The sequence below is a fragment of the Haliotis rubra genome, unplaced genomic scaffold (genome assembly GCF_003918875.1).
Source record: "Haliotis rubra isolate DU_JTF1 unplaced genomic scaffold, ASM391887v1 Scf394, whole genome shotgun sequence".
In the NCBI taxonomy this organism is placed as follows: Eukaryota; Metazoa; Mollusca; class Gastropoda; order Lepetellida; family Haliotidae; genus Haliotis; species Haliotis rubra.
This window is the reverse complement of record NW_025767073.1, coordinates 839,142-867,034: the sequence shown is the minus strand read 5'-3', so window position 1 is coordinate 867,034 and position 27,893 is coordinate 839,142. Positions and strand designations below refer to the sequence as shown.

At 41.9% G+C, this 27,893-nt stretch overlaps 1 protein-coding gene across 1 annotated transcript in view; it reads left to right on the top strand.

Annotated features, from left to right (window-relative positions):
- Positions 1 to 27,893, top strand: part of LOC124286864 (hemicentin-1-like) — a 134,825-nt gene that overhangs the window by 83,491 nt on the left and 23,441 nt on the right. Inside the window, 20 exon segments of the mRNA XM_046723308.1 lie at positions 723 to 804; positions 1,849 to 2,023; positions 4,688 to 4,785; positions 5,404 to 5,574; positions 7,895 to 8,065; positions 9,743 to 9,913; positions 12,050 to 12,220; positions 12,982 to 13,152; positions 13,766 to 13,939; positions 16,022 to 16,165; positions 18,956 to 19,093; positions 19,737 to 19,892; positions 20,623 to 20,826; positions 21,880 to 21,942; positions 22,101 to 22,220; positions 25,412 to 25,546; positions 25,742 to 25,755; positions 25,924 to 26,044; positions 27,018 to 27,143; positions 27,462 to 27,593. Coding sequence (XP_046579264.1) covers positions 723 to 804; positions 1,849 to 2,023; positions 4,688 to 4,785; positions 5,404 to 5,574; positions 7,895 to 8,065; positions 9,743 to 9,913; positions 12,050 to 12,220; positions 12,982 to 13,152; positions 13,766 to 13,939; positions 16,022 to 16,165; positions 18,956 to 19,093; positions 19,737 to 19,892; positions 20,623 to 20,826; positions 21,880 to 21,942; positions 22,101 to 22,220; positions 25,412 to 25,546; positions 25,742 to 25,755; positions 25,924 to 26,044; positions 27,018 to 27,143; positions 27,462 to 27,593 — 2,737 coding nt within the window.

Genomic DNA, 27,893 nt, shown 5'->3' with positions numbered 1-27,893 from the left:
CACTTCCAGAAATGAAACTGTTATCCGTAACCTTTCTCTATTTGTAAAACATGCTGTTGTCTTGAGAAATGATAGGCTATCCAAGTAATTTCATAATTGTCATTGTATTATGTATTATAGTCATGTATATGTATGTAACTCCTTGTATATGGGCCGGAAGCCTTGAATACAATAAACTTGACTAGTCTAGTCCACTGTATTATAGAGAGTGATGTATGAATAACATCATATGCAAGACTTACCTTTAACCTGTACATGAAATTGCTAACTCTTACAACAGACAAGCACTAATGCATGTAAGTTGGTCATAGGATTCAGTGGAATACTGACAGTGGTGAATACATGATGACTTTTTGGAAGTGCTGTTTTTCTTGTGTTGATATATTCCGTATCAGACCTTCACTGATGTATTCACTATCAATCATGTGTTGATATATTCCATATCAGACCTTCACTGATGTATTCACTATCAATCTTGTGTTGATATATTCCGTATCAGACCTTCACTAATGTGTTCACTATCAATCCTGTGTTGATATATTCCATATCAATCCTACATTGATGTATTCCCTATCAGACCTTCACTGATGTGTTCTTGTTGATGTGTTTTGTCAGTACTTCAGTTGATGTATCCCAGTTATGTTGACATTGATCTATATCGGTCAGTCTTATATTGATGTATCCTATCAGTTGACACTGAGTTATTCCCCATTCTGTTGCAGTCTTCGGATGCAGGCGAGTACAAATGTATCGCTGTCAACACTGCTGGGACATCTGAGAGCAGAGCAACAGTCACAGTGTGGTGTAAGATCAGTTCTTTGCTGAATTTGCTGTGATATTTCAAATCCCCAAATATCATAATGAAGAAAGACAATTAGTTTCGTTATGAAATTGAGTTTCAGTGAAAAAGTGAAACTTGTTAACTCAATAAAGGAAACTGTGAAGCCATACTCATTGAATGACCACGATGTCACAATGAATTTCTGGGGGGTTTTTGTGCCACAGTATACAACATCTTGATTGAATGTATCTCAAAATAGATGAGTAGAACAAAACCTGGTGCTTGAGACAGTACAGTAATTTAAGCTTCTTTTTGTCATAAAGCAGCAAGACCGCCTCCGTGGTGTAGTGGTTAGAGCGTCCGCCCGGAGAGCGGAAGGTTTCGCGGGTTCGATCCCCAACCGCGTCATACTAAAAGACGTTAAAATATGGTACTTGTTGGTCCCTGCCTGGCGCTCGGCATTAATGGGTACAACAATAACTGGTTGGCTCGGAGTCAGTATAATGTGTCTGAGTGGTGTATTCATTCTTCACTGCGGCATGGTATCTCAGTGGGCTAGCATTATAAAACCTGCTTAAGTCTGGGCTAGTACAAGCAGCCGCTCATACACATGCACATGCATGCACGTCATCATATGAGCGAAATATTCTCAAGCACGACGTAAAACCCAATTTCACCTCACCTCACCTCACCTCATAAAGCAGCAATTGGAATGAGGGCTTGATAGATACCTTTAATCATTGGTCAGCCCTGTCTTCACTGATGGTTTGAAAAGTCACTGTAACAAGTACAGAAACACAAAGACCACTGCTAATCCCATGGGATTCTCAAGATATATGACTGATTGTTATAGGGCTGAGAGGTGCCTCCAGTTTACAGGAGGAGGTTCTTATGTATATTTGAAGCGGTGGGGTTACCTAGTGTTTAAAGGATTTGCTTGTCACGCCGAAGGCCCGGGTTCTATTCCCCACATGGGTACAATGTGTGAAGCCCATTTCTGCTGTCCCCCGCCATGATGTTGCTGGTATGTATATTTTGTCTCTATTTGTATGTTGTATTTCTTCCAGCTGGACCTTCATTTAAGATTGAGCCTCCAAAGAGTCAGAAAGTGGATCAAGGGGAGACAATCATTGTGGACTGTACTGCAAGTGGCGACCCTAAGCCTGACATGTATTGGTGGAAGGAGACCACTCCCCTTGTTTCCTCTGGGCGCATCACTGTACTGCCTAACAACTCACTCAGGTAACACAGGAAAACATATGACAGATCTGAAAGTTACCAAACACAAAATATACACACAAAAAAACACATGCTTCGGGTTCGATTCCTTAACTCACCTAATAAAAAACATATCTTTATCTCAAACAACACAAACCCATGAAGATCCGGGTTAGAATTGGTCTTCAACAACCTGTTTGTCGTAAGTGCCGACTTACCAGATCGTGTGGTCAGGCTCGCTGACTTGGTTGACACATGTCATCGTATCACAAATGTGTAGATCGATGGTCATGCTGTTGATCACTAGATTGTCTGGTCCAGACTCGATTATTTACAGACCGCCACCATATGGCTGGAATATTGCAATGCAGCGTTAAACAACAACCAACCAACCAACCAACCAGCACAAAATATATGAACAGATTGCAGATTATAAAAATTTACCACATACAAAGTAAATAAATAATTCATGTCAAATACTAAACTTGCACAAAGGTTTTTCCAGTCGATAGTGCTGAAAACATTTTAGCACTTTTTCAATTTCCATACTGTGAATAATGTGAAAGCTGAATGTTCTTAGTGAATAGGGCGGGGGGGTAGCCTAATGGTTAAGCGTTGGCTCGTCACGCCAAAGACCTGGGTTCGAATCCCCACATTTTCACAATGTGTGAAGCACATTTTCTGGTGTCCCCCGCCATGATGTTGCTGGAATATTGCTAAAAGCGGTGTAAAACCAAACTTAGTCAGTCAGTCAGTCTTAGTGAATAATGTGCTTAGAAGCCTGGCAACTGCTTAGAAGTCCATTAGTAGTGTGCTTCAAAGTCTGTGAGTGGTTAGAATTTAGCGAATGCAGTGAGTGCTCTTTAACTAGCTGTATGATATAACAGAGAATGTTCAAGGCATGTTAAACCCATGTCACTCCCATATTCCTTAGGTTTGTCTTGCCTGTTACCATTCTTGTCGAAGAGTAATCAGGCTTGCTGCATGCCATCATGCCCCATATCTGTACTGCATATGATGTCAATCTTTGGACTAACCCTGGGAATATCCAGGTTAGAATTGGTCTTCACCAACCCATGCTTGGTGAAGTTGTGAAGATCCGGGTTGGAATTGATCTTCAGTAACCTATGCTTGTCGTAAGAGGCGACTAATGCAGTGATGGCAATTTTCCACTGATCCATGGATTTCCGCTGATTTTATGTCAAATTGTTCAATTGTGAATCATCTAAATCCATTGAGAAACCCTCAACTCGATGACACAATATTACGTTTTCAGCTGAAAATAGATTTTCCTGCTGCCATCCCTTCCAATGGGATCGGGTGGTCAGGCTTGCTGACTTGGTTGACACATGTCATCATACCCCACTTGCGTAGATTGATGCTCATGCTGTTGATCACTGGATTGTCTAATCCAGACTTGAATACTTACAGACTGCTTCCTTATAGCTGGAATATTGCTGAGTACTGCATTGACCAACAAAACAAAAACAACACTCACTGGATTGTCAGATCCAAATTTGATTGTTATCCCCTGTCGCACGTTTAGCGCGAAGCGGGGGATATAGTATTAGGCTCCTTCTGTCCGTATGAATTGGAATATCTTAAGAACCGTTCACTAGATTCTTTTCATATTTGGTACCTAGGTTCATCACAGTATAAGAAAGGATCAAGTCAGGTTGGGTGACCTTGACCTTCATTTCAAGGTCACAAGGGGACGTTAACGTTTTACCTGCATGTTAAGCTATCTCCAGAACCTTTCACTGGATTTTCTTCATATTCAATACCAAGCTTTATCTAAGGAAGGCGCAGGGCCCAGTCGATTTTGGTGACCTTTACATAATTTTCAAGGTCATGGCGACACTTTGAAGATTTCAGCATGTTAAACTGCACTTTGAAGATTTCACCATGTTAAAAGGCGCAGGGCCCAGTCAAGTGGTGACCTTAACTTAATTTGCAGTTAGTCAGCAAGATATCGCAAAAAATATTCACTGGATTTTCTTCATATTGACACCAAGCTTCATCTAGGGAAGGCCCAGGGCCCAGTCAATTTTGGTGACCTTCACATAATTTTCATGGTCACGACAACACTTTGAAGATTTCAGCATGTTAACCTGAATTGTTAGCAAGATATTTCAAGAATGGTTCACTGGATTTTCTTCATAGACTTTCAAGACTTCCCTTGAATGTTTTTCAATAAGCAATTTCTTTAGTACTATTTTTGCATATTTCATACACTATGACATTCATGTCAAGGTCAAAGTCAGTCTTGAAAATATGTGTGTGTTTGAACAACTAAAGAGCAAGATATCAAGAGAGGTTGACTGGTCATGTTTTTGTTGACATTTTACTTCATCTTAAACTTTCATAAGTTTGATTTGATAATTTGTGGTGGGGGATTATGTCACCTTAGTGACAATGCTTGTTTACTCTGTTACACCAGGGCGGTGGGGTAGCCTAGTGGTTAAAGCGTTCGCTCGTCACGCCGAGGACCCGGGTTCAATTCCCCACATGGGTACAATGTGTGAAGCCCATTTCTGGTGTCCCCGCCATGATATTGCTGGAATATTGCTAAAAGCGGCGTAAAGCTAAACTCACTCACTCACTCACTGTTACACCAACAACAAACAGACTTAATGATTATCTGGTTAGTAATCTGTCTTCTAACGTGTCACATTGTCCCTGGTGTAGGATTGTGGCAACCCAGATGGATGACTCTGGTCTGTATCGCTGCTTCGCCACCAACAAGCTCGGCAAGACCTTCGTAGAGACGGATTTGAAAGTGGTAGGTGAGTAGATGACTTTGTCACATCAGATATTCAGACAGTAGTTCCATTGTAGAAGCAAGCATCAACATGTCATTTGTTTCCTTGTAAAAACATCAGCTGGTCAGTTTGTTGTAATGGTTACAAAAGTTTTGCTCAGAAAGAATGACAGTTGGTAACTTTTATCATCTTCTAGCAACACGGAATCCCCTACAGAGAAAGAAACCTTTCAAAATTTCTCCACTAGACCACAGGACCAGTGAGTAGACAATAATTAGTGGTCCTATCTGTACTTCACTGGTCCAAAATAACATTCGTAGATTTACTTAGCTATCCATACAAAATTCTCTTGCCACCAGGACGACTGCAAACTTATCATTTAGTGGTCATGATGAAGTTTTACTAGCCAGGGACCACAGGACAAGCATAAATTTTGCACACTGCCCTAAAACCTAACTAGCCATGAGTAATAACTTTTGACTGGATAGCATTTGTGGACATCCAGAAGACCAACATCTTTTTTAGAATTATTCAATTTCCTTAAAATGACCCATAAGCAGTTCTCTATATTAAATGACAACAAATGGACATGATTTGTCGATTCAGCAAATTATTTTTTGTCTCCTCCACATCCTCCTTCAGTCCATGGCGGCTTCTCCGAATGGGGTGAGTTTGGCGAGTGCAGCACCACGTGTGGTGTGGGCCTGCATTTCCGCACCAGGTCATGTGACAACCCTCCTCCAACCAATGGTGGCCACCAGTGTATCGGAGCTGCGCGGGAAAGCAAGTCCTGTATAATGGGAGAATGTCCAGGTAGGAACAGATAAGACAGAGAATGGAATGTTTGGCTGAGTTGTGTATTAACAAACAACATTTGAAATTCACAATTCATTGCCAGAATCTTGTGTTTGTGATTCGGATCCATTTTATCATGATTATGGTCCTTTATTTGGCATCACCCTATATTTACCTCTTCAAGCTTTCCTCCTTCATTATGCTCATGACCCGTGAAGATCCGGGGTAGAATAGGTCTTCAGCAACCCATTCTTGTCATAAAAGGCGACTATGCTTGTCGTAAAAGGCGACTAACGGGATCGCGTGGTCAGGCTCGCTGACTTGGTTGACACATGTCATCGGTTCCCAATTGCGCAGATCGATGCTCATGCTGTTGATCACTGGATTGTCTGGTCCAGACTCGATTATTTACAGACCGCCGCCATATAGCTGGAATATTGCTGAGTGCGGTGTAAAACTAAACTCACTCACTCACTCATTATGCTCACACACTACATATAGAACATAATACATGGTGATATTACTGAGTGTGTGTGAGACTCAACAACATTAGACAACCATCAACAGACCATCTGACTGCAGAGATGCCAACCCTTACGATTTTATTGCTATGAATTTTAGCCTCAAACTACATCAATACAATTGCACTCATTCTCTTCCCACAGAGGTTACTTGTCATATCTTCCTATGAACCTCTGTTCTAATACGGCCATATTTCCCGGTTCTCGTAAAATCCCCTAGCGGCAAAAGATCGCAAAACGAATTATCTCCCTTCTTTCTATCCAATCAGAACACGTGTTACATCGACTTAGATTCAACTTGACTAACACAAGCAAATGTGGGGCCACAAATATCCCTCCTCTGCCAGGGACTTGTGTTGATGTTGCACACAAGACGTTTAATGGCTAGCTTGTCCGTTGTCAACGAGGGCGATGGAGACGCCACTGATCCGCCATAACATGACTGAGTTCTGTCTAGAAGAAACGTTTGTGCATCACGCTTGGGAAGAAGTTTAGTTTTCTCGAAGCATACGGAAATTACCAAGGCCTTGCGAATGATCACTTTTGAAACAACGTCGCTGATTGCACAACTAAATCTGATTGCCTCCAATCACGAGTCTTGAACGCTCACACCATGAAAGGGCCGTATTAGAACAGAGGTTACGTAGGAAGATATGACAGGAGTAATCTCTGTGGGAAGAGAATGAATTGCACTAGAAATTCTATGAATTTTGAAGAAAATTCATAACAGTTCAGATATATAGACAAGAACATCCAGTTTCATCGATAAATACATTTTTGCCAAAAGAAACAAGAAGAAAAAATGTAATGCTGATAATTTGGAAATCTGCTGTTGGGGGTATGTAAAATTAAAGCTTCACTCTTGATTAGTGTCATATTATCTTTCTCAGAATCCATCATGATTTTAAGTATTTAGTTGACTACTAATTTTGTGGTCAAACTACTATTTTTTTATCCTTGAAACTATCATATTTGCAACACTTTGGGGCTGTCATCTCTGTGACTGTTGTATATTGCTGGTAGAATTAGACAAATCAAACAATAGTTGCTGTCTGGAGAAACATGGTCTGTTTTGGATGAGAACTATATTCATTCAGATGCCTTTAAGATGGCTGTAGTCAGTTGATACAGAAACAATGTAAAACTGAATCTGTTTTTATTGGTTTGGGTTTAGCTGTGGAATCTGTAGATTCAAGACTTGTAATTTTCATGTTTAACTTGATTTGCTTGTGATATGAAAACTCAGAATGATAGGTACAGTTCATTTCATGATACAGGACGGTGGGGTAGCCTAGCGGTTAAAGTGTCCGCATGTCATGCTGAAGACCCAGGTTTGATTCCTCACATGGGTACAATGCAGCGTTCAAAATTAACATCGGTCCTTAGGCCCAAAGCCGACTGAAAAACCACTTGGATCCACAACTTTTGTTTTTTTGCAGGTCCTTATGGCCGACAGCTTTTTCATCCCCAGTAACTAAGAGTATTATTTCAATATTAAAATATAGGGCCTACACATTCTGATCAGGACCCGCAACTTTTTATGGTTCTGTGTCCTTAGGGCCTGCAGCTTTTCAGGGTTAAGGGCAAACACTGGTACAATGTGTGAAGCCCATTTCTGGTGACCCCTGTCGTGATATTGCTGGAATATTGCTAAAAGCATCGTAAAACCATACTCACTCATTTCATGATACATGGTTGAATAAGACAAAGATTTATTACTATGTTGTTTGAGTCTGACAGCTCTTGAAAATCAGGATACACATGACAGAAAAGTTTATATAAACACATTTTGAATTCATCAAGAATGTGTATTGCAGTTGATGCCAGTTGGGGAAACTGGGGCGCATGGAAGGTGTGCAGCAGTTCGTGTGGACCCGGTCAGCGGACCCGTACTCGTCTTTGTGATAACCCCCCACCGCAGTTCGGGGGACTCTCCTGCGAGGGAGCTGGAGTGGACCAGTCACCTTGCAATGTCAGATCCTGTCCAAGTAAGTTCTCTGTGACCCAGAGATACCAACCTCTACGATTTTATCATAGTCACTGCTAATTTTAGGCTCGAACTATGAGAGTACAACTGCACTGGAAATTCTATGAAATTTGAAGAAAATTCATTAAAATATGGATATATAGACAAAAACATATATTTTTGTTGGTTAAATACATTTTCGCCAAAAACAAGAAGAATTGTAAAGCTGATAATTTGGAAATCTGCTGTTGGAGGTATGTGAAATTAAAGCTTCACTACACATGTCATCATATCCCAATTGTGTAGATCGATGCTCACGCTGTTGATCACTGGATTGTCTGGTCCAGACTCGATTATTTACAGACCGCCACCACATAGCTGTAATGTTGCCTAGTGCGGCATAAAACTAAACTCACTCACTGAAGCTTCACTCTTGATAAGTGTCATATTATCTTTCTCAGAATCCATCATGATTGTAAGTATTTAGTTGACTACTAATTTTATGGTCAAACTACTAATTTTGATCCTTGAAACTACTATTTGCAACACTTTGGGGTTGGCATCTGTGAGTGACCTGAGCCATGCTCCATGCTGCAGTATGATGTGAAAATATGTGTGAAGAAGGGTTACAGTAGATCAGTATAGGTCCTCAATGGTCAAAGCTTCTCAAAGTGTAGCGATGCTTGGACTAGAGTAGATACCCAGTATCCAGTGCCTTTCTGTCTCTGGAGATTCTTGGGAAGAACTTGTCTCCAGTATCCATGTTTGTCTTCCTGTGCGGACTCTGCACCAGAACAGCTCCCAGTAACATATGCTTGTCTCCTTGTGGAGATTCTTGGATTCTAGTCTAGTGGTTAAAGTGTTGACTCATCATGCCAAGACCTGGGTTCGATTCTCCACATGGGTACAACGTGTGATATTGCTGGAATATTGCTAAAAGCAGCGTTAAACCATACTCACTCACTCACTTGGGCAGAATAGGTGCCTTGTTGAATCTGTTTGTCTGCTTGTGAGATTTCTGGGCCATAATAGGTCCTCAGTGCAATTGCTTTCTTCCGGTGGAATTTTGTAAGAAAATATATCCTAAGTAACAAGTGGTGATTCAGGACACATTTTTCCTTTAATTAGAAAGAACGAGATGTAATATAACTGTGAAATATTATATCCATAACTTGTTTTCATCACTCTGTGCCTTGAATAGTACCAATGTTAACTGCCCGCCTCTGTGGTGTAGTGGTTAGAGCGGAAGGTTGCGGGTTCGATTCCCGACTGCGTCATACCAAAAGACGTTAAAATATGGTACTTGTTGGTCCCTGCCTGACGCTCGGCATTTATGAGTACAACAAGGACTGGTCGGCTTGGAGTCAGTATAATGTGTCTGAGTGGTGTATTCATGCTTCACTGCGGCATAGTATCTCAGTGGGCTAGCACTATAAAACCAGCTTAAGTCTGGGCTAGTACAAGCAGCCGCACATACACATACACACGCATGCACGTCATCATATGAGCGAAATATTCTCAAGCACGACGTTAAATCCAATTTCACCTCACCTCACCTCACCAATGTTAACTTGCTCATTCTTTCAGTCACTCAAAATTTCATTTGTTACATTAGCTGATGCGATGTCTGATATAAAGGTGGTTGGACAAGGTCATGTGGTAATTCCCAAATTGTAAATGTTCTATTCGCATGATTCAGTTGACGGAAGCTGGGGCGACTGGGATCCATGGAGTCCTTGCACCACCACCTGTGGGGAGGGGCAGCAGTCCCGAGAGCGGAAGTGCAACAACCCACGGCCTCAGTTCGGGGGACTTCCATGCCGTGGAGCAGGAATCGACACACAGGCGTGCCACACACAGGCTTGTGCAGGTATGACTGGACATGCAGTTATGTAAGGAGGGATCTGATAGGAAGGCTCTAAAGGATACTTTGGCCAGCCTGTGTGTTCTGTTGGGATCAGAATATATTTGCATGTTTGGAAAGTACACCAGTACATTTTCTTGTGACTTAAAAGCAAGCTGTTACGTTGGCCTGACTGATGATGAGTGTTTGCACTAATGGTGTCTTTTCGCCCTGATTGCAGATCAGTGTGTTCCCATTAAGGTGTCTGTGCACCCTGATTGCAGATCAGTGTGTGCCCTTAAGGTGTCTGTGCACCCTGATTGCAGATCAGTGTGTGCCCTTAAGGTGTCTGTGAACCCTGATTGTAGATCAGTGTGTGCCCTTGAGGTGTCTGTGCACCCAGATTGCAGGTCAGTGTGTGCCCTTGAGGTGTCTGTGCACCCACATTGCAGGTCAGTGTGTGCCCTTAAGGTGTCTGTGCACCCTGATTGCAGATCAGTGTGTGCCCTTAAGGTGTCTCTGTGAACCCAGATTGGAGATCAGTGTGTGCCCTTAAGGTGTCTGTGCACCCAGATTGCAGATCAGTGTGTGCCCTTAAGGTGTCTGTGTGCCTGATTGCAGATCAGTGTGTGCCCTTAAGGTGTCTGTGTGCCAGATTGCAGGTCAGTGTGTGCCCTGATTGCAGATCAGTGTGTGCCTTTAAGGTGTCTGTGCACCCTGATTGCAGATCAGTGTGTGCCCTTAAGGTGTCTGTGTGCCTGATTGCAGATCAGTGTGTGCCCTTAAGGTGTCTGTGTGCCAGATTGCAGATCAGTGTGTTCCCTTCAGGTGTCTGTGTGCCCTGATTGCAGATCAGTGTGTGCCCTTAAGGTGTCTGTGTGCCCTGATTGCAGATCAGTGTGTGCCCTTAAGGTGTCTGTGTGCCCTGATTGCAGATCAGTGTGTGCCCTGAAGGTGTCTGTATGCCTGATTGCAGATCAGTGTGTGCCCTTAAGGTGTCTGTGTGCCTGATTGCAGATCAGTCAGTGCCCTTAAGTGCCCTTAGGTGTCTGTGCCCTGATTGCAGATCAGTGTGTGCCTTTAAGGTGTGTCTCTGATGACACATCAGTATGTCTTGATGATGTTTCTGTGTGCCCTAATAGTGTGTCATTGTACTCTAATAGTGTCATTGTGCCCTAATATTGTGTCATTATGCCTGATATTTTTTCATTGTGCCCTATTATTGTGTAATTCTGCCCTAATAGTGTGCTCTTGTGCCCTAATAGTGTGTCATTGTGCCCAATAGTGTGCCACTGTGTCCTAATGATGTCTCAGTGTGCCCAGACAGCATAGTTCACTGCTTATGCTCAACACAGGTTGCCATGACCAGATTTAACATCGTTAGAAATTTATATGAAAATGATGAGATACTTTTTATGAATGAAGTCATGTAAATCAAGACATACACACTACATGCATGAAGGAAGTAGGGAGTATACTCTGATCAGCTCACTCCATCCGGAATCCATGTCAGAACACATCCCAAGAAACCCCGACATTTTGCAAGAGACATCTCATGGCTGAGGTGGTCACAGGTTGTGACTGCATGCCATCTCATGACCATGTGTCGGAGGGTTCTAGGGTGACACCTATTGTGTTTTGTCCATTATAATAAATGTGCATTGTGTGCACCTATTTTCTCAATATTGAGTACACCTCTCACATAAAGGAGATGTAGACCATTGCTGTTGCAATGCTATTACTGGTTCACCTGACATAGAAACTTGACACTGACCGCAGTGCATAGTGACTTAAAATAATCCTGCTGCAAATGGGGGCGGTGGGGTAGCCAAATGGTTAAAACACTCGCTCATCATGCCGAAGACCCGGGTTCAATTCCCCACATGGGTACAATGTGTGAAGCCCATTTCTGGTGTTTCCCACCGTGATATTGCTGGAACATTGCTAAAAGCGGCGTAAAACTAAACTCACCTACTGAAATTGATCCTTCCAGTTTCTTCTCAGAAGCAAGAGTCTTCTATGTATGTATCTATAAAAATATTTGTAGAGCGATAGGATCTGGTAGAACCACTCAAAAGCGCTGTACTGAGCTAGGCACTGGTAGTTGAAAACTTGAGGGTCCCTATTGAGGCACAAAATGTTTACAAATTCATTTCTCTTCAGTTGATGGCAACTGGGGCCAGTGGATGGACTGGACATCATGTAGTGTGTCCTGTGGGGGCGGGTCAAGGACACGGGTCCGTCGCTGTGATAATCCTCGCTCTCAGTATGGTGGTGCTGACTGTGTCGGCCCAGAACAGCAAGTGGACTACTGCAACAGTGAACACTGTCCAGGTAAGTTATAATTGACCAGACCCAAGGTAGAATAGGTCTTCAGCAACCCATGCTTGCCACAAAAGGCGACTATGCTTGTCGTAAGAGGCTACTAACAGGATCAGGTGGTCAGACTCACTGACTTGGTTGACACATGTCATTGGTTCCTAGTTGCGCAAATCGATGCTCATGCTGTTGATCACTGGATTGTCTGGTCCAGACTCGATTATTTACAGACCACCACCGCCATATAGCTGGAATATTGCTGGGTGCGGCGTAAAACTAAACTCACTCACTCACTAGAGTAATCTTGTGGTGTGATTTGGTACACATAGCAACACTTAGATCAAGCACATGTACTGAAACATTTCATTGAAGCAATAAAAAAATTAAAATCCTTTAACCAGTGGTCAACCATTTTTTCTACAGCTTAATTGTCCAGGGCCTCCTTTCACAAAGCACTTAGGTGATCGTAAGTCACTAAGGTAACCTTAGTGCGATGTTAAAGAATGGGAGTTAAGGTTAACCTTAGTAAAGGTTACCTGAAGAAGTGTGGGAGTTAAAATCATCTTAGCACTACGATCGTTTTGTGGAACTTGTCCCAGGTAAGTTATACTGTCCAGGTGAGACACACTATCGAGGTAAGATTCACTGTCAAGGGGAGATAAACAGTCCAACTGAGCTACAGCAACCAGGAGAGCTACACTGTAAAGATGTGTTGTCATTGCTGTGGTAGTGATGGTTTGGTTGTTGATGTAATGATGGTGTGATTGTTGTTGCAGTGCATGGTAACTGGGCACTATGGAGCACCTGGGGTGAATGTAGTCGGAGTTGTGGAGGAGGACAGATGAAGAGGTTCCGCACCTGCACCAACCCTATCCCTGCCAAGGGTGGAAGACCATGCACAGGACAAGGCGAAGAGGTCACGGAGTGCAACCAGCTATACTGTCCTGGTCAGTGTATAACACCGTTGTATAAATGGAATAAACCAATGGTCTACGTCTCTGGGTGTAATAATCAGATAGAAGCCCATGGTATAAAATCACTGTTATAACTTATATAGACCATGCAGTAAACCAGGGAATCACAACCACGGCTTGCTTGCTTGCACAAAGCGATCTTAGTGCTATGACTTAAGATGGCGTAGCGGAAAGATAACTTTGTGCAAGTGGTCCATAGGATTTTACCCGTAATGTAGGGATATCAACTCATGACTGAAACCATGTTGAATTGGGTCTGTTAAATCTTGACTCTAATCCAACAGTATACTGGATTGATGTAGTGGAACAATTAGGTTATATTTTGACTAATAAATCTTGGTTTTATGCCTTGGGAATGATAAAGAAGAAATGTCTACATTGTTGGCATTGTATGTACCATCAGTAAGCCTGTGGAAAGCCTTTGATTTGGTTGGAGTACAAGGTTACTGTAAATTATCACTTATGTATATAGTTTTGTATAGTTTCTGTATGTTTTTATATTGGTTAAAGCAGGATTATCACTTAATTGTGTCCAAACTTGTTTTGTGAACAAGTCCTCATCCTTCGCCTCACTGCTTTCCTTTAGTTGATGGCAACTGGGATTTATGGGCAGAGTGGGGAGCATGTTCCAAGACATGTGACTACGGGACACGTGAGAGGCGGCGACAGTGTGTACAGCCACAGCATGGTGGGCGACCGTGTCTGGGCAACGGCGGCAACGGCGTCCAGGTGGGCGAGTGCATCATCACAGCATGTGACAGTAAGTACTCCATTACATTTGGTGAGGGTTGGGTGTCGGGGCATCACCTCGGTGTGACAGTGAGGACTCACTCCGTCATTAAGGCGTAGGAAGGTAGGGTGTCGGGGCATCACCTTGGTGTGACAGTGAGGACTCACTCCGTCATTAAGGCGTAGGGGAGGTAGGGTGTCGGGGCATCACCTCGGTGTGACAGTGAGGACTCACTCCGTCACCTCGGTTGAAGTGAGGACTCACCACGGCCATTAAGGCGAGGGGAGGTAGGGTGTCGGGGCATCACCTTGGTGTGACAGTGAGGACTGACTCCGTCATTAAGGCGTAGGGGAGGTAGGGTGTTGGGCCATCACCTTGGTGTGACAGTGAGGACTCACTCCGTCATTAAGGCGTAGGGGAGGTAGGGTGTCGGGGCATCACCTATGTGTGACAGTGAGGACTCACTCCGTCATTAAGGCGTAGGGGAGGTAGGGTGTTGGGCCATCACCTTGGTGTGACAGTGAGGACTGACTCCGTCATTAAGGCATAGGGGAGGTAGGGTGTCGGGCCATTACCTTGGTGTGACAGTGAGGACTGACTCCGTCATTAAGGCATAGGGGTTGTAGGGTGTCGGGGCATCACCTCGGTGTGACAGTGAGGACTCACTCCGTCATTAAGGCGTAGGGGAGGTAGGGTGTTGGGGCATCACCTTGGTGTGTGACAGTGAGGACTGACTCCGTCATTAAGGCATAGGGGAGGTAGGGTGTCGGGGCATCACCTTGGTGTGACAGTGAGGACTCACTCCGTCATTAAGGCGTAGGGGAGGTAGGGTGTTGGGACATCACCTCGGTGTGTGACAGTGAGGACTCACTCCGTCATTAAGGCGTAGGGGAGGTAGGGTGTGGGGGCATCACCTCGGTGTGACAGTGAGGACTGACTCAGTCATTAAGCAGGTAGAAGTAGGGTAGGGGAGGTAGGGAGGACTGTCGGGGCATCACCTTGGTGTGACAGTGAGGACTGACTCCGTCATTAAGGCTGAGGGGAGGTAGGGTGGGGCATCAGGGTGTGAGGTAGGGGGAGGTAGGGGGCATCACCTCGGTGTGTGACAGTGAGGATTCTCATTCATGGAATGTGAGCATACGTCATCGTAATATGTGGCCATCAAGTACTGACTGCATGCGGGATGTGGAGTCAATTTATTTGGGGTGGAGCAATATTTTGAGGGACAGGTGTAGGGCTATTTGGATGGAGGGTGGAGATTATAGTCTGTTTGCAGTGAAAACGTACCAATGAATTTCACTTTAAACAAAAAAGTAAATCAAATAAAGTGAAATTAAGATTGCAAATCCTCATAACTTTACCTTGCCAACTGAACAATTAAAATCTCAGAATTTTATTCAACTTAGGATAAAAGTTGTTTAACAAACGATTATAGTTTCAAATCGCTATTATTGGTTTGTATCACAGGGGGTATGCACATTAAATGAAACCCCAAGAACAAGAAGGGTTTGTTTCTACGGTAGTCTAAGTTAACGCTCATCATGAACCGCAGGTGCATTTGTTTCACTGTTCCAACTACTGCACTTACCCCTTTGTAATACAAACCAATAATAGCGATTTGAAACTATGATTGTTTGTTAAACAACTTTTATCCTAAGTTGAATAAAATTCTGAGATTTAAAAGTTCAATTGGCAAAGTAAAAGTATGAGGATTCGCTATCTTAATTTCACTTTATTTGATTTACTTTTTTATTTACAGTGAAATTCGTCAGTACATTTTCACTACAAACAGGCTATAGTTGTGATGTTATGCATCTTAGTCTGTGAACGTTGTCTTCTTTTCCTGAAAGTTTGAAGAAATAAACTTGAAACTGTAAGAGTAAATTGAATTGAATTCAGTTATACAATATAAATATATTCTCTTCTATATTTTTTATTGCAAAAAAGAGGAAATATATAAAGAGGGTATATTATTTATTCATTGATCACATAAAAGGATGAAACATCTATCACTCACAAATGTGTATAATCTTACAGCTATATTTACGTGTTATGGAGGAATATAACATTTCCTTGGACAATTAATTTGTAAAGAGCAATTGTTTATTGCAGCCTCCCCAAGAACTGCTGAGGGCAACCTCGTCGGCAACATCAACAACATTGACATCGTTGAGTCCACTATTGTATCTGAGATGACACCAACTGACTCGGGCATCAGGATTAGGGCAACTATCAGGAATGTTCCCAGAGCTGTCGGTAAGCTTTATCAAATGAGGGCTGTGGGGTAGCCTAGTGGTTAAAGCATTCACTCATCACGCTGAAAACCCAGGTTCAATTCCCACATGAGTACAATGTGTGAAGCCCATTTCTGGTGTCCCCTGCGATGATAGTGTTGGAATATTGCTAAAGCGATGTAAAACCAAACTCACTCACTCATTATCAAATGAACAGACAGATGTTTCACAGAATACTGAACTTCTGGTGTAATAATTGATTGGTAGATTATACAGTTTCCCTGGTGACTAATGTCAAGTGAGTATAGCCACCACTGCAGCTGTCTTGTATTGGTCTTATGACTTAATTCTACCCCAGAATACTGCTACATAATTTGTCCTTCAGGAGCTGGTTGGTTGGCTGGTTGGTTTTAATTGGTCAGCTTGGTCAGTGAATGTTTGGGACCAGTTATAAATTCCACTTAAACTTTTGTAATACACATTTTTTCAAGGTTTTTAATGATACTTCTTCATGTTTATTTCTTTACTTTTTAAATGCTTAAAGCCATATACCTTGTACCTTGAAACTAACCTCACAGGTTTTAAACTTGTGATAGGGTCATTTTACTGTTGCATGTCTACAGGAGCTGTTTGAAAGTTGCATGAAGTGGCAGTAAATCCTTACTACCTCATGCATTGTCTAACCTCAATTCACTTCAACAAGTCATTACGAGGGATTAGCCCCATATGTGTTTGCTGGTCATGCAACAAAGGTTCAGGCCCCGATTTCTCGAAACAAACTTATGTCTGAGTTTTGACTTAATTCAGAGTTTTTACTCAAATTTGAGAAAACACAAGAAAATGCATTTCCCAGAATAAACTGAAATCAATATTAAACTCAAACTTAGTAGACAATTTGAGTTTGGTGGATAGATAACTTCAGTTGTTTGGGATTTTTTAATTTAAAAATGCAGTCTTGTTAAAAATTCAGCTGTTTCAAATTGTCAAACTCAGTTTGATATTTGAGTAAAAAGTTTGTTTCGAGAAATCGAGGCCTGGTGTCCCCACTGGGATGTTACTGGTGTAGTGTTCACCACTCAACAAATCAACAGACCAAAGAAGACCTGTGATAGAATTGATCTTCAGTAACCAATGAGAAGCGACTAACGTAATCGGGTGGTCAGGCTCACGGACTTGGTTGACACATGTCATCATATCCCAATTGCTATCGATGCTGATGCTGTTCATCACTGGATTGCCTGGTCCAGACTCGATTATTTACAGACTGCCGCCATATAGCCATAACTAAACTCGCTCAAATGCTTTAACCCTTTGGCTACCCATTTGGATGAAAGTTTTTACTCTATGTGTTTAAAATGTTTCAGATGTAAAACCTTTCATGAATCAAATTGAAAGAACTTGAATGCATGGCACATATTATGGTCTTTTTTCCCTCGATCATTGGATGTCAATCTCAACTCCCTGGGGATTATACAACTCGTGCAGCCACTAGGCGCACCAAGTTAATGTGTTATCATTGTAGACATCCAAACTATGGAGGGAGAATTTGATGCTGGAAAGTGTTGCATCCTTGTTTTTTCAATTTGACAGTGAAATCACCTTGAATAAGTTACATTCTCTGATTACAGTCCGTTGTCATCTTATGTCTACTTCTTATCCAAATGATTCAGTTATCTTGCATTCTCACTCAAACCAAAAACCATTGGGACAACCCAATCATCATTTTTCATATATAACATTTCACAATTTCTAATATCCAAGTGACAATTCACCTTAAATCTGCAATGGTGTATCCCGAAATTCAATATAACACTCCATACAGAACAGGTCAAAAAGCTTCCACGGAAACTGATCCAATCATGAGGATTGGTCTCAAATGCAGACAGGATGTTTTTAGTCCAGACAAGCTTGGAGTAGCATTTGTGAAACATGTGTAATAAAGATTTATCCGAAACGAGTTCGAAGCAGCAACGGTTCCAGCTAATTACGTATCTGATCAGCTGTTCAGGAGATGTGATGATCGTACCTTGATCAAAATAGTTTCCAAAAGCTATTGATTTTCTGTAGAATCTGGGAACAAATACAATAGGTTGTGAGGGAAGTTGTATTGGTCAACTGCAAGGGCAAGCACGCTGTCGAGCTGGGTTGTTTAATACTACTATGTGGGTTCCACCAGCGTGGTAACATCTAAGACCTGCAGCACATCAGGCTTTCCTCCCAAATCAGGCTGACATGCCATGGTATAACTGGAATATTGTCCACAGCAGCGTTAAACCAAACTCGTATTTCCACTCGCAAGCTCCACACAGCTGAGGTCCCTGTTCCATTGCTGCCATCATTCTAGGTTTGCCGGTGTGATAGGCTACCACAACAACACTGTGTGGAGTTATACCTGCAAATGATCATTGTGTTGACAAACAAATGATGATAGTAGTAAAGCTGAATAATCTTCACCCCTGCTGAAATATTTAGGAGGTTGGGTGCTTTTCATTCAATCTGCAGTTTCTAACCAGTCTAATTTGTTAAAAGCAAGTAATTTAAATTCAGTAGTCATGAACCATTTCCAGGTTAACAATTCCCAAAGACATACTTTTAGGGTAAGAGGGCAAACCTCAAGATTCTTCACAAGGTGTTGGCAACTTTACCACTCATGTTAGAAAGGTCACTTGCTCTTTGCTCTTACCATAGTTATCTCCCACAAACTAGAGTTGTCTCCCTTCAGCCCATACTCACTAGAGTTGTCTCCCTTCACCCCCATGCTCACTAGAGTTGTCTTCCTTCAGCCCCATACTCAATAGTTGTCTCTCTTCAGCTCCTCATCTACAGCACCTGATCTCTCTGCTCACCCCTGTGTACTGGACGACAGCCATGGAGGTGGATGGAGCTTACAATGGTTATACTCTAACGAAGGGCGTCTTCAACAGGAAGGTGCAGGTCGAGTTTGCAACAGGTCTGTAATTGCCTTCACTGCATGTGTCACAAAGTTAAATGTGTCCATAGCTTCATTTACATTATTCTCTAATGCCTAAAAGGTACCGGTAGTTTAACTGTACTGATTATTAGATGTTCCATAAATCATAATAAAATCAAATTGCATATTACTTTATTTTCTATCTTTTTTTGCAATTTATTTATGTATCAGTGTGTGATTGAGAAAAATGTTATTTTATATTTTAGTTGAGGCTGGACCCGGCTTTATATCACATGTACTGTCACAGTGATGTTGATTAATAGCTGTCCATGTTATACATAGAGATTTTTTCTGGGTTACGTCTTCTTTTTTATTCTCGTTAGGTTTTTTAGTTCTGGCCCCATCATCAGGTAAAACTGATGATGGGGCCAGAACAAGCCCTGAAACGTTGTACTCGAGAATAAAAAGAAGATGTAACCCAGAAAAAATCTCTATGTTCATCAAATATCATCTTCTAAAATGCCAATCAAGCATCTAATTTGTCCATGTTATGTTTGGGGACTCTGTGGGAAGTGTTTCATTCCTGTTTCACAAAATGACCGTAGGGTAATTTGTGTCAGTGTATGAAGTACAGTAACCTTAGTGTTGTGAACAGTCAGTAAAATGGGACTTTAACGTTTAGGGGAAGTCTTAAGGATGACCCACTACGCCACTGGTGTGGATGACAAGGGGAAGCTCAAGTTTGACATCGTGGTCAGTGGACATGTACCCGACCTTGGCCAGATCAGGAATGTGTACATCCACCCCTACACGGAACAGTATGTGCAGACCGGACCAGGTGAGATAAGGGTGTATAAGGAGGTCTGTAGGAAGGAAGTATGAGTTAAGTATGAGACATCGGAGATAAGAATGACATTGGTTAGCTCTAATTTATACAGGGTTCTAATGTGAAACGCATTCTAATGTCAATCAAGCATTTCAAGTAAATTCAAGAAAAGTTTGTTTGCTTTAGCCTTAACCTTTGTATGTTTGAAAATATTAGTATATATATGGATAATAATCTTTATTTTTATATCTGATATTAATGTGCAAAATGTTGGTTTAGTTGTTCCTTGTTAATGACGCCCCTGTTTGAAATCACCTTGTTTACAGTGGCTTATGCTGAAATTAATTCAGCAGGTTAAAGTCAGGAAAGGTAGACAAGTAAACCAGATGTTATCTTAAAATATATTATGCCTTATTAATAGAGCTGTGACGATATATCGTGGTATCGATAATCGTGATACTTTATCTAACGATAAATATATCGATACGTTTTTTCGTATCGTGATATGTATCGTTGACCTTAAAATTGTTAATTTTCATTAGATATTGACGGTTATGTCAAAATTTCTTGCTTTAACATATATTTTTTTAAAGAAAATAACTAAAGAAAGCATATCGTTATATGCATCAAATCGAACCGTATCGTTTCAAGATATCGCGATACATATCATATCGTGAAATTTCTGTATCGTCACACCTCTACTTATTAATAATATATTATGACAAACACAACACACTTTCAGGTGAAATCTATGCCTACTCCTCACGACTGTTCCGAGTTAATGGAAACAGGATGCCCTATGCATGGAACCACACCATCACATATGATCCTTCACTGGGCAAGATGCCATTCTTGGTGCAGCAGCTCTACGCTGAGGGCATGGAGGTCAATGTTGAACCCGGGGAGGAGGATGTGCGCTTCCAGCTGTATGCTAGCATTGCACCAGGTGAGCTATTATTCTAGTTGAATGGCAGGGTGGCATTAGGTGAGTTGTTGTACATCAGCATTGATGAGATGAGCTACTGTTCTCTCGCATGTCAGCATTGAATTCACAAGGTGAGCTTACACTTCAGCTTTATCCCAGCATTGCACAGGGTGAGCTAATGGTCCATCTCATGTCAGTATTGAATGCACCAGGTGAGCTAATGTTCCAGTTTTATCCAAGCTTTGAACCAGGTGAGCTAAGGTTTCACCTCTGTGCCAGCCCTGCACCAGGTGAGCTAATAGTCCATCTCTGTGCCAGCCCTGCACCAGGTGAGCTAATAGTCCAGCTTTGTGACAGACCTGCACCAGGTGAGCTAATAATCCATCTCTGTGCCAGCCCTGCACCAGGTGAGCTAATAGTCCATCTCTGTGCCAGCCCTGCACCAGGTGAGCTAATAATCCATCTCTGTGCCAGCCTTGTACCAGGTGAGCTAATGTTTCAGCCTTGTGCCAGCACTGCACAAGGTGAACTCATGATCGAGTCCTATACATAAATAAACCTTTTCATATATTAGTGAACATCAGGACAAACCCATGAAGATCAGGGTTGGAATTGGTCTTCAGTAATCTATGCTTGTCATAAGAGGCGACTAAGAGGATCAGGTGGTCAGGCTCGCTGACTTGGTTGGCACATGTCATCATATACCAGCTGCGTAGATCGATGTTCATTATGTCGATCACTGGGTTGTCTGGTCCAGTAGCATAGATGAATGCTCTTGCTATTGATCACTGGATAGTCTGGTTCAGACTATATTTTACAGACTGACTCTATATAGCTGGAATATTGCTGAGTGTGGCGTTAAACAACAAACAAACAAACTATATCAGGACAAATTTTTATAATCTTTCCTTTAGCTGATTAATATTTATTTCTTACATATACTGCACATCTGGGAAAAACACCACTTGCTGTTAATTTTCAGAGAGCCATTTTAATGCAGGTGTAGCTGAATGAGATTAAATATTTTTCAGATGTATATAGCTTCAGTGTTAATTAAAATTAATTTTGCTTCAGGTAACCCAAGTAACCGATGCCCCCGGGGTTTCTTCCACGATGAGGAGGGATCTTTCTGCCGAGGTAATAATGGGAATCTCTTTCCACAAATCAATGTATTTATGAAAAAATGCTCAGAAACCTTAATTAGACACAAGTTCATGATTAAAATTTTAATCTTTGTTATATATTTAGTGTCCCCTCCAGCTACATGCACAAGTTAAGGGTGCTGCTGTTTTCAGATGATGATGAGTGTTCTCGCCTCAAGCCATGCAGTCACTTCTGTCACAATGCACCTGGTAGCTTCTCCTGTTCCTGCCCTGTAGGATTCACCCTGGAGTCTGATGGCCGATCATGTAGAGGTAAGGGGTGTTGTAAATGTCCTGAAGAGGTGAGAGGTGGTGTAGATGTCCTGAAGAGGTGCGGGGTGGTATAAATGTTCTGAAATTGGTGAGGGGTGGTATAAATGACCTCAAGATATACTCATGGAAATAAATAAGGGAACACATGAAAATACAAGTGTTCCTTTATCTTGTCCAGGTTTCTTCACAAAGATACGTATTGCACTGTCAGTGAAATTCTGGAAATAAAGGAACACTTGTACCTGAGGGGTGGTATAAATATCCTGTAGAGTGAGTGGTGTATGTATTTTGTATTGGAGTGTTTGAAAATAGTCCTCTGGATGGTGAGGGTGTGCTATAGATACCTTGTAGACCTGAGTGGATGTATAAATGTGGTTTAAATGTGAAGAATTGTTAAATATCCTGCAGATGTGAAGGGTGTTACAAATATCTTGTAGAGGAAGAATGGTAAGTCCTCTGGATGGAAAGGGCATGTGCTAGATTCTTGTACAGGTGAAGGGTTAGTTATTGTATTAGGAGCCTTCCGTCCGTACGTACAAATTGGAATATGTTAAGAACCGTTGACTAGATTCTTTTCATATTTGGTACCTAGGTTCATCACCGGTATAAGAAAGGTCCCAGTCAGGTTTGGTGACCTTGACCTTAATTTCAAGGTCACAATGGGACTTTAACGTTTTACCCTTGTCAGCAGGATATCTCTAGATTTTCTTCATATTCAACACCAAGCTTTATCTAAGGAAGGCGCAGGGCTCAGTTGATTTTGGTGACCTTCACTTAATTTTCAAGGTCATGGCGACACTTTGAAGATTTCAGTGTGTTAACCTGCATGTTATGCTTGTCAGCGAGATACCTCAAGAACCATTCTCTGGATTTTCTTCATATTTGACACCAAGCTTTATTCAGGGAAGGCGCAGGGCCCAGTTGATTTTGGTGACCTTCACTTAATTTTCAAGGCCACAGTGACACTTTGAAGATTTCAGTGTGTTAACCTGCATGTTAAGATGGTCAGCGAGATACCTCAAGAACCATTCACTAGACTTTCTTCATATCTGACACCAAGCTTCATCTAGGGAAAGTGCAAGGCCTAGTCGATTTTGGTGACGTTCACTTAATTTTCCAGGTAAAAAAGACACTTTGAAGATTTCACCATGTTAAATTGCATGTTAAGATAGTCAGCAAGATATCGCAAAAAACATGCACTGGATTTTTTCCATATTTGACACCATGCTTCATCTAATGAAGGTGCAGGGCCCAGTCCATTTTGGTGACCTTCACATAATTTTCAAGGTCACTGCGACACTTTGAAGATTTCAGCATGTTAACATGAATTCACTGGGTTTTCTTCATAGATTTTCATACGGAAGCCTAGTAGGGCCACGGTGAAAAATCTTTTTGGTCTTACTATCTCCTACGTAGTACTTAATATCTCCTACGTAGTACTTAGTATCTCCTACATAGGACTTAGTATCTCCTACGTAGGAACTTAACTATCTCCTATGTAGGACTTAGTATCTCCTACGTCCCACGTAGGACTTAATATCTCCTACGTAGGACTTAGTGTATCCTACGTAGAACTTAGTATCTCCTACGTAGGACATAGTATCTCCTACGTAGTACTTAATATTTCCTGTAGGAGATGATCGATATACGTTTATATAGATTAATCTGAAACGGTCGACTTAAATCCCCAGACACGCACACACATCTCCTGTTTCACTGTTTCATTCACTATTCGAGTCTACAGTTATGTTTCATTTACTGTTAGTGTCTACTATCATGTGTTTCATGTACTGTTAGAGTCTACTGTTTCCTTCACTATTAGAGGCATGTGTTCAACTAATTGTTGCACATTACTGTGTTGGACCAACTGTTATACTTTTCTGCCTTGTGTTCAGTTTACTATTACGGGTTGCAGTTAGTTCACTGTTATATGTTGCACTTTGTTACACTTTACTATTATGTGTTGGAATTTCAGAGGTCATTGCACATGAATAATAATCTGTGTGTACAGACGTGTCTCAGACTATCGGTGGCAGTCTATGTGTACGTATCCCCTTATATTTATACAAATAAATATAATGACAATTCTTTGCCTTTTGAATTTCGTATTGTTTTACGCCACACTCAACACTTGTCCACCCCAGTCAAGTCAACCTGTAAACAACTACGAAAAAAGCCGCAAACGAACGTTGCATCCGATCCAACCTAGCCCCTTCGAGACAAGCAACAACTTGCGGAGGTCGTGTTATAACCCGAGTTTCATATCACAACCTCATCCCACCCACGTGTGTGTGTCTGTCTGTCTGTCTGTCTGTCTGTCTGTCTGTCTGTCTGTCTGTCTGTCTGTCTGTCTGTCTGTCTGTCTGACTGACTGACTGACTGACTGACTGACTGACTTAGTTATATACATTAAACATAACCATACCCAAACCTCCATAACTGCAATTAGAACAGGGTCCACGTCACCCTAATGTAATACACACACAATAACACTGTATAGTAACACTGCGTTAGTGTCATCAATATTCACTGACTCACATTTCAACTATCTAACCTCCTGCATAGCCAAGCATTTCTCAACTTTAATAACCATCCTTAAAAAGGATATAGTATGCCCTACGTAGGAGATACTATGCCCTACGTAGGAGATACTAAGTCCTACGTAGGAGATACTAAGTCCTACGTAGGAGATATTAAGTACTACGTAGGAGATAATGTCTTACGTAGGTGATAGTATGTCCTACGTAGAAGATACTAATTCCTACGTAGGAGATATTAAGTCATACGTAGGAGATATTGACCCCAAATATTTTTTCACCGTGGCCCTACTACGCTTCCGTAATTTCAAGACTTCCCTTGAATGTTTTTCAATAATCAATTTCTTTAGTACCATTTTTGCATATTTCATACACTATGACATTCATGTCAAGGTCAAAGTCAGTCTTGAAAATATGTGTGTGTTTGAACAACTAAAGAGAAGATATCAAGAGAGGTTGACTGGTCATGTTTTGTTGACATTTAACTTCATCTTAAACTTTCATTACTTTTTAAGTTTGATTTGATAATTTGCAGCGGGGGATTATGTCACCTAAGTGACAATGCTTGTTTTACTTGGCATACTGTTCATGGCAATAGTTTTAGCCAAGTACCCTGTTATCTAACCAGGAAATAATTGCCCTGTTGTACTGTAGACATTGACGAGTGTCAGAAGAACATTGATGGATGTCCTATCAACAAGAAGTGTGTGAACACCATCGGGTCGTACCAGTGTCTGGCCCAGTGCTCTGCTGGCTACAAGAGGGCTCTCAATGGCCTGGAGTGCCAAGGTTTGTAGTGCATCCATCCTTGCTGTTTCTACCTGTGCAGATTTTGGGTAAGAATATGTGTCCCTTACCATTATCTTTGTTCCACTGAGGTTTCTGGCAAGAGTAAAGGGCCCAGTATTCTTTGCTTGTTAAGAGGGGTTTCCAAATGGATCAGGTTGTCAAGCCTGACTTGATTTTGATATCATATCCCTACAGTGTGGATTGTTGGTGTGAGTCACTACATTGACAAGTGCAGACTTAATTCTTTACTGACCATGATCTTATATCGCTGAGTGTGGCATTAACTATGAAGAAGAAAATCTTGTAAATATCATGAACTGAATATACATATACTGAACTGAATATAAATATCTTCCCTATGTTGTGTCTGTGTGTAGACATTGATGAGTGCAAGGAACAGCCGGACACATGTGAGCATGTGTGTGAGAACCTGGTTGGAAGCTTCCGGGTGCTCGTGTACTCAAGGCTTCACACTCTCACCTAACGGAAGATGTGTGGGTAAGTTGTGGCAGTTCATCACTTGATGAAGGAACAGAGCCCAGGTCAGCCAAGAGGGGCTGTTATTGCCCCAAACTACTGGTTTTCTTCCAAAAACACATGATAACCAAAAAATGTGAACTTGTTCTCTGAAATTTTGACAGTTGGGCAGGGCATCCACTCTCTCGTGTCTTTTCAAGGGCCTGAACAGATACAAAAGTATGAACCCCTATTCCATGGTAGGATTTGATAGCTCAATAACTACTACTCTATGCAGACATAGGACATTTATACTCTATAAGAATACTCTCATCAAGTGTCATAAATCTTGTAGGACTTGTAACAATCAGATGATATGTTCTTTCGTTTCTATAAACAGGGCAGCTTTTTTATCTTTTAACCTATCATTTGATGTGTGCTTTTAATACCATTTAAATCTAAAACCAAAGAGGTTTTCACTTCAAAGTGGGGCGGTGGGGTTGCCTAGTGGTTAAGGCATTGGCTCGTTACGCCGAAGACTGGGTTCGAATCCCCACATGGGTGCAATGTGTGAAGCCCATTTCTGGTGTCCCCCACCATGATGTTGCTGGAATATTGCTAAAAGCGGAGTAAAACCAAACTCAATCAGTCAGTCACTTCAAAGTCATCTCAAAGTTGATTAATGTGAGATATCAAGATATCTACAATACTATGGACTTATTGCTTATATATGCATGGCCCTGATCTTGGTGAGGTTTGATGGAACGGTAGGGTAGCCTAGTGGTTAAAACATTCGCTCATAATGCTGATGACCAGGATCAATTCCCGACGTGGGTACAAATTGTGAAGCCCATTTCTAGAGTCCCCTGCTGTAATATTTCTAGAATTTGGTTGGAATATTGCTAAAAGTGGTGCAAAGCCATACTCGCACCTGAGCTTTGGGTGTACATACTGACTACTCTGATTTTACACACTGTCAATGCATCATGTCAGCAGCTTGTGTTTTGTGTGTCAGATGTTGATGAATGCAAGCGGCCCAACTCGCCATGCCCCCAGAAGTGCCTCAACACTAATGGCGGCTACAGATGTGCTTGCCGGAATGGATACAAACTGGTTGGAGGGCGACAGGGTGCCTGTAGAGGTAAGTTGTCAGCTGGAGTCGGTATCACTTTCCAGTTATTTGATATATGTATGGGGTCAGTTTACACACAGTGATCTTAGAGCACTGACAGCTTAATTCTGTAATGTGTTTACTTGCCACACCGAAGACTGGGTTCGATTCCCCACATGTACACAATATGTGAAGCCGATTTCTGGTTCCCCCCGCCCGTGATATTTCTGGAATATTGCTAAATGCGACATGAAACAAAACTCGCTCACTAATTCTTTAACGTAGGTTTATAAACATAACATTATGTTTGCTTCTGAGTCACTATGTTTTTCTCTGTCCTCAATGTAGATATCAATGAGTGCATTGTGGGAACTCACAACTGCCCACGACATCAGGAGTGCGTCAACACGCGTGGAAGTTACGAGTGCATCAACATCTGTGAGGATGGATTCAGGAGAATTAGAAGTGGACAGTGTATAGGTAGGTGTCCCAAGCACATCGTATAGGAAGGTGTCCCAAGCACATCGTATAGGTAGGTGTCCCAAGCACATCGTATAGGTAGGCGCTGAAGACCCGGGTTCGATTCCCCACATGGGTACAATGTGTGAAGCCCATTTCTGGTGTCCCCAGCCGTGATGTTGCTGGAATATTGCTAAAAGCGGCGTAAAACCAAACTCGGTCAGTCAGTCGTATAGGTAGGTGTCCCAAGCACATCGTATAGGTAGGTGTTCCGAGCACATCGTATAGGTAGGTGTTTCAAGCACATCGTATAAGTAGGTG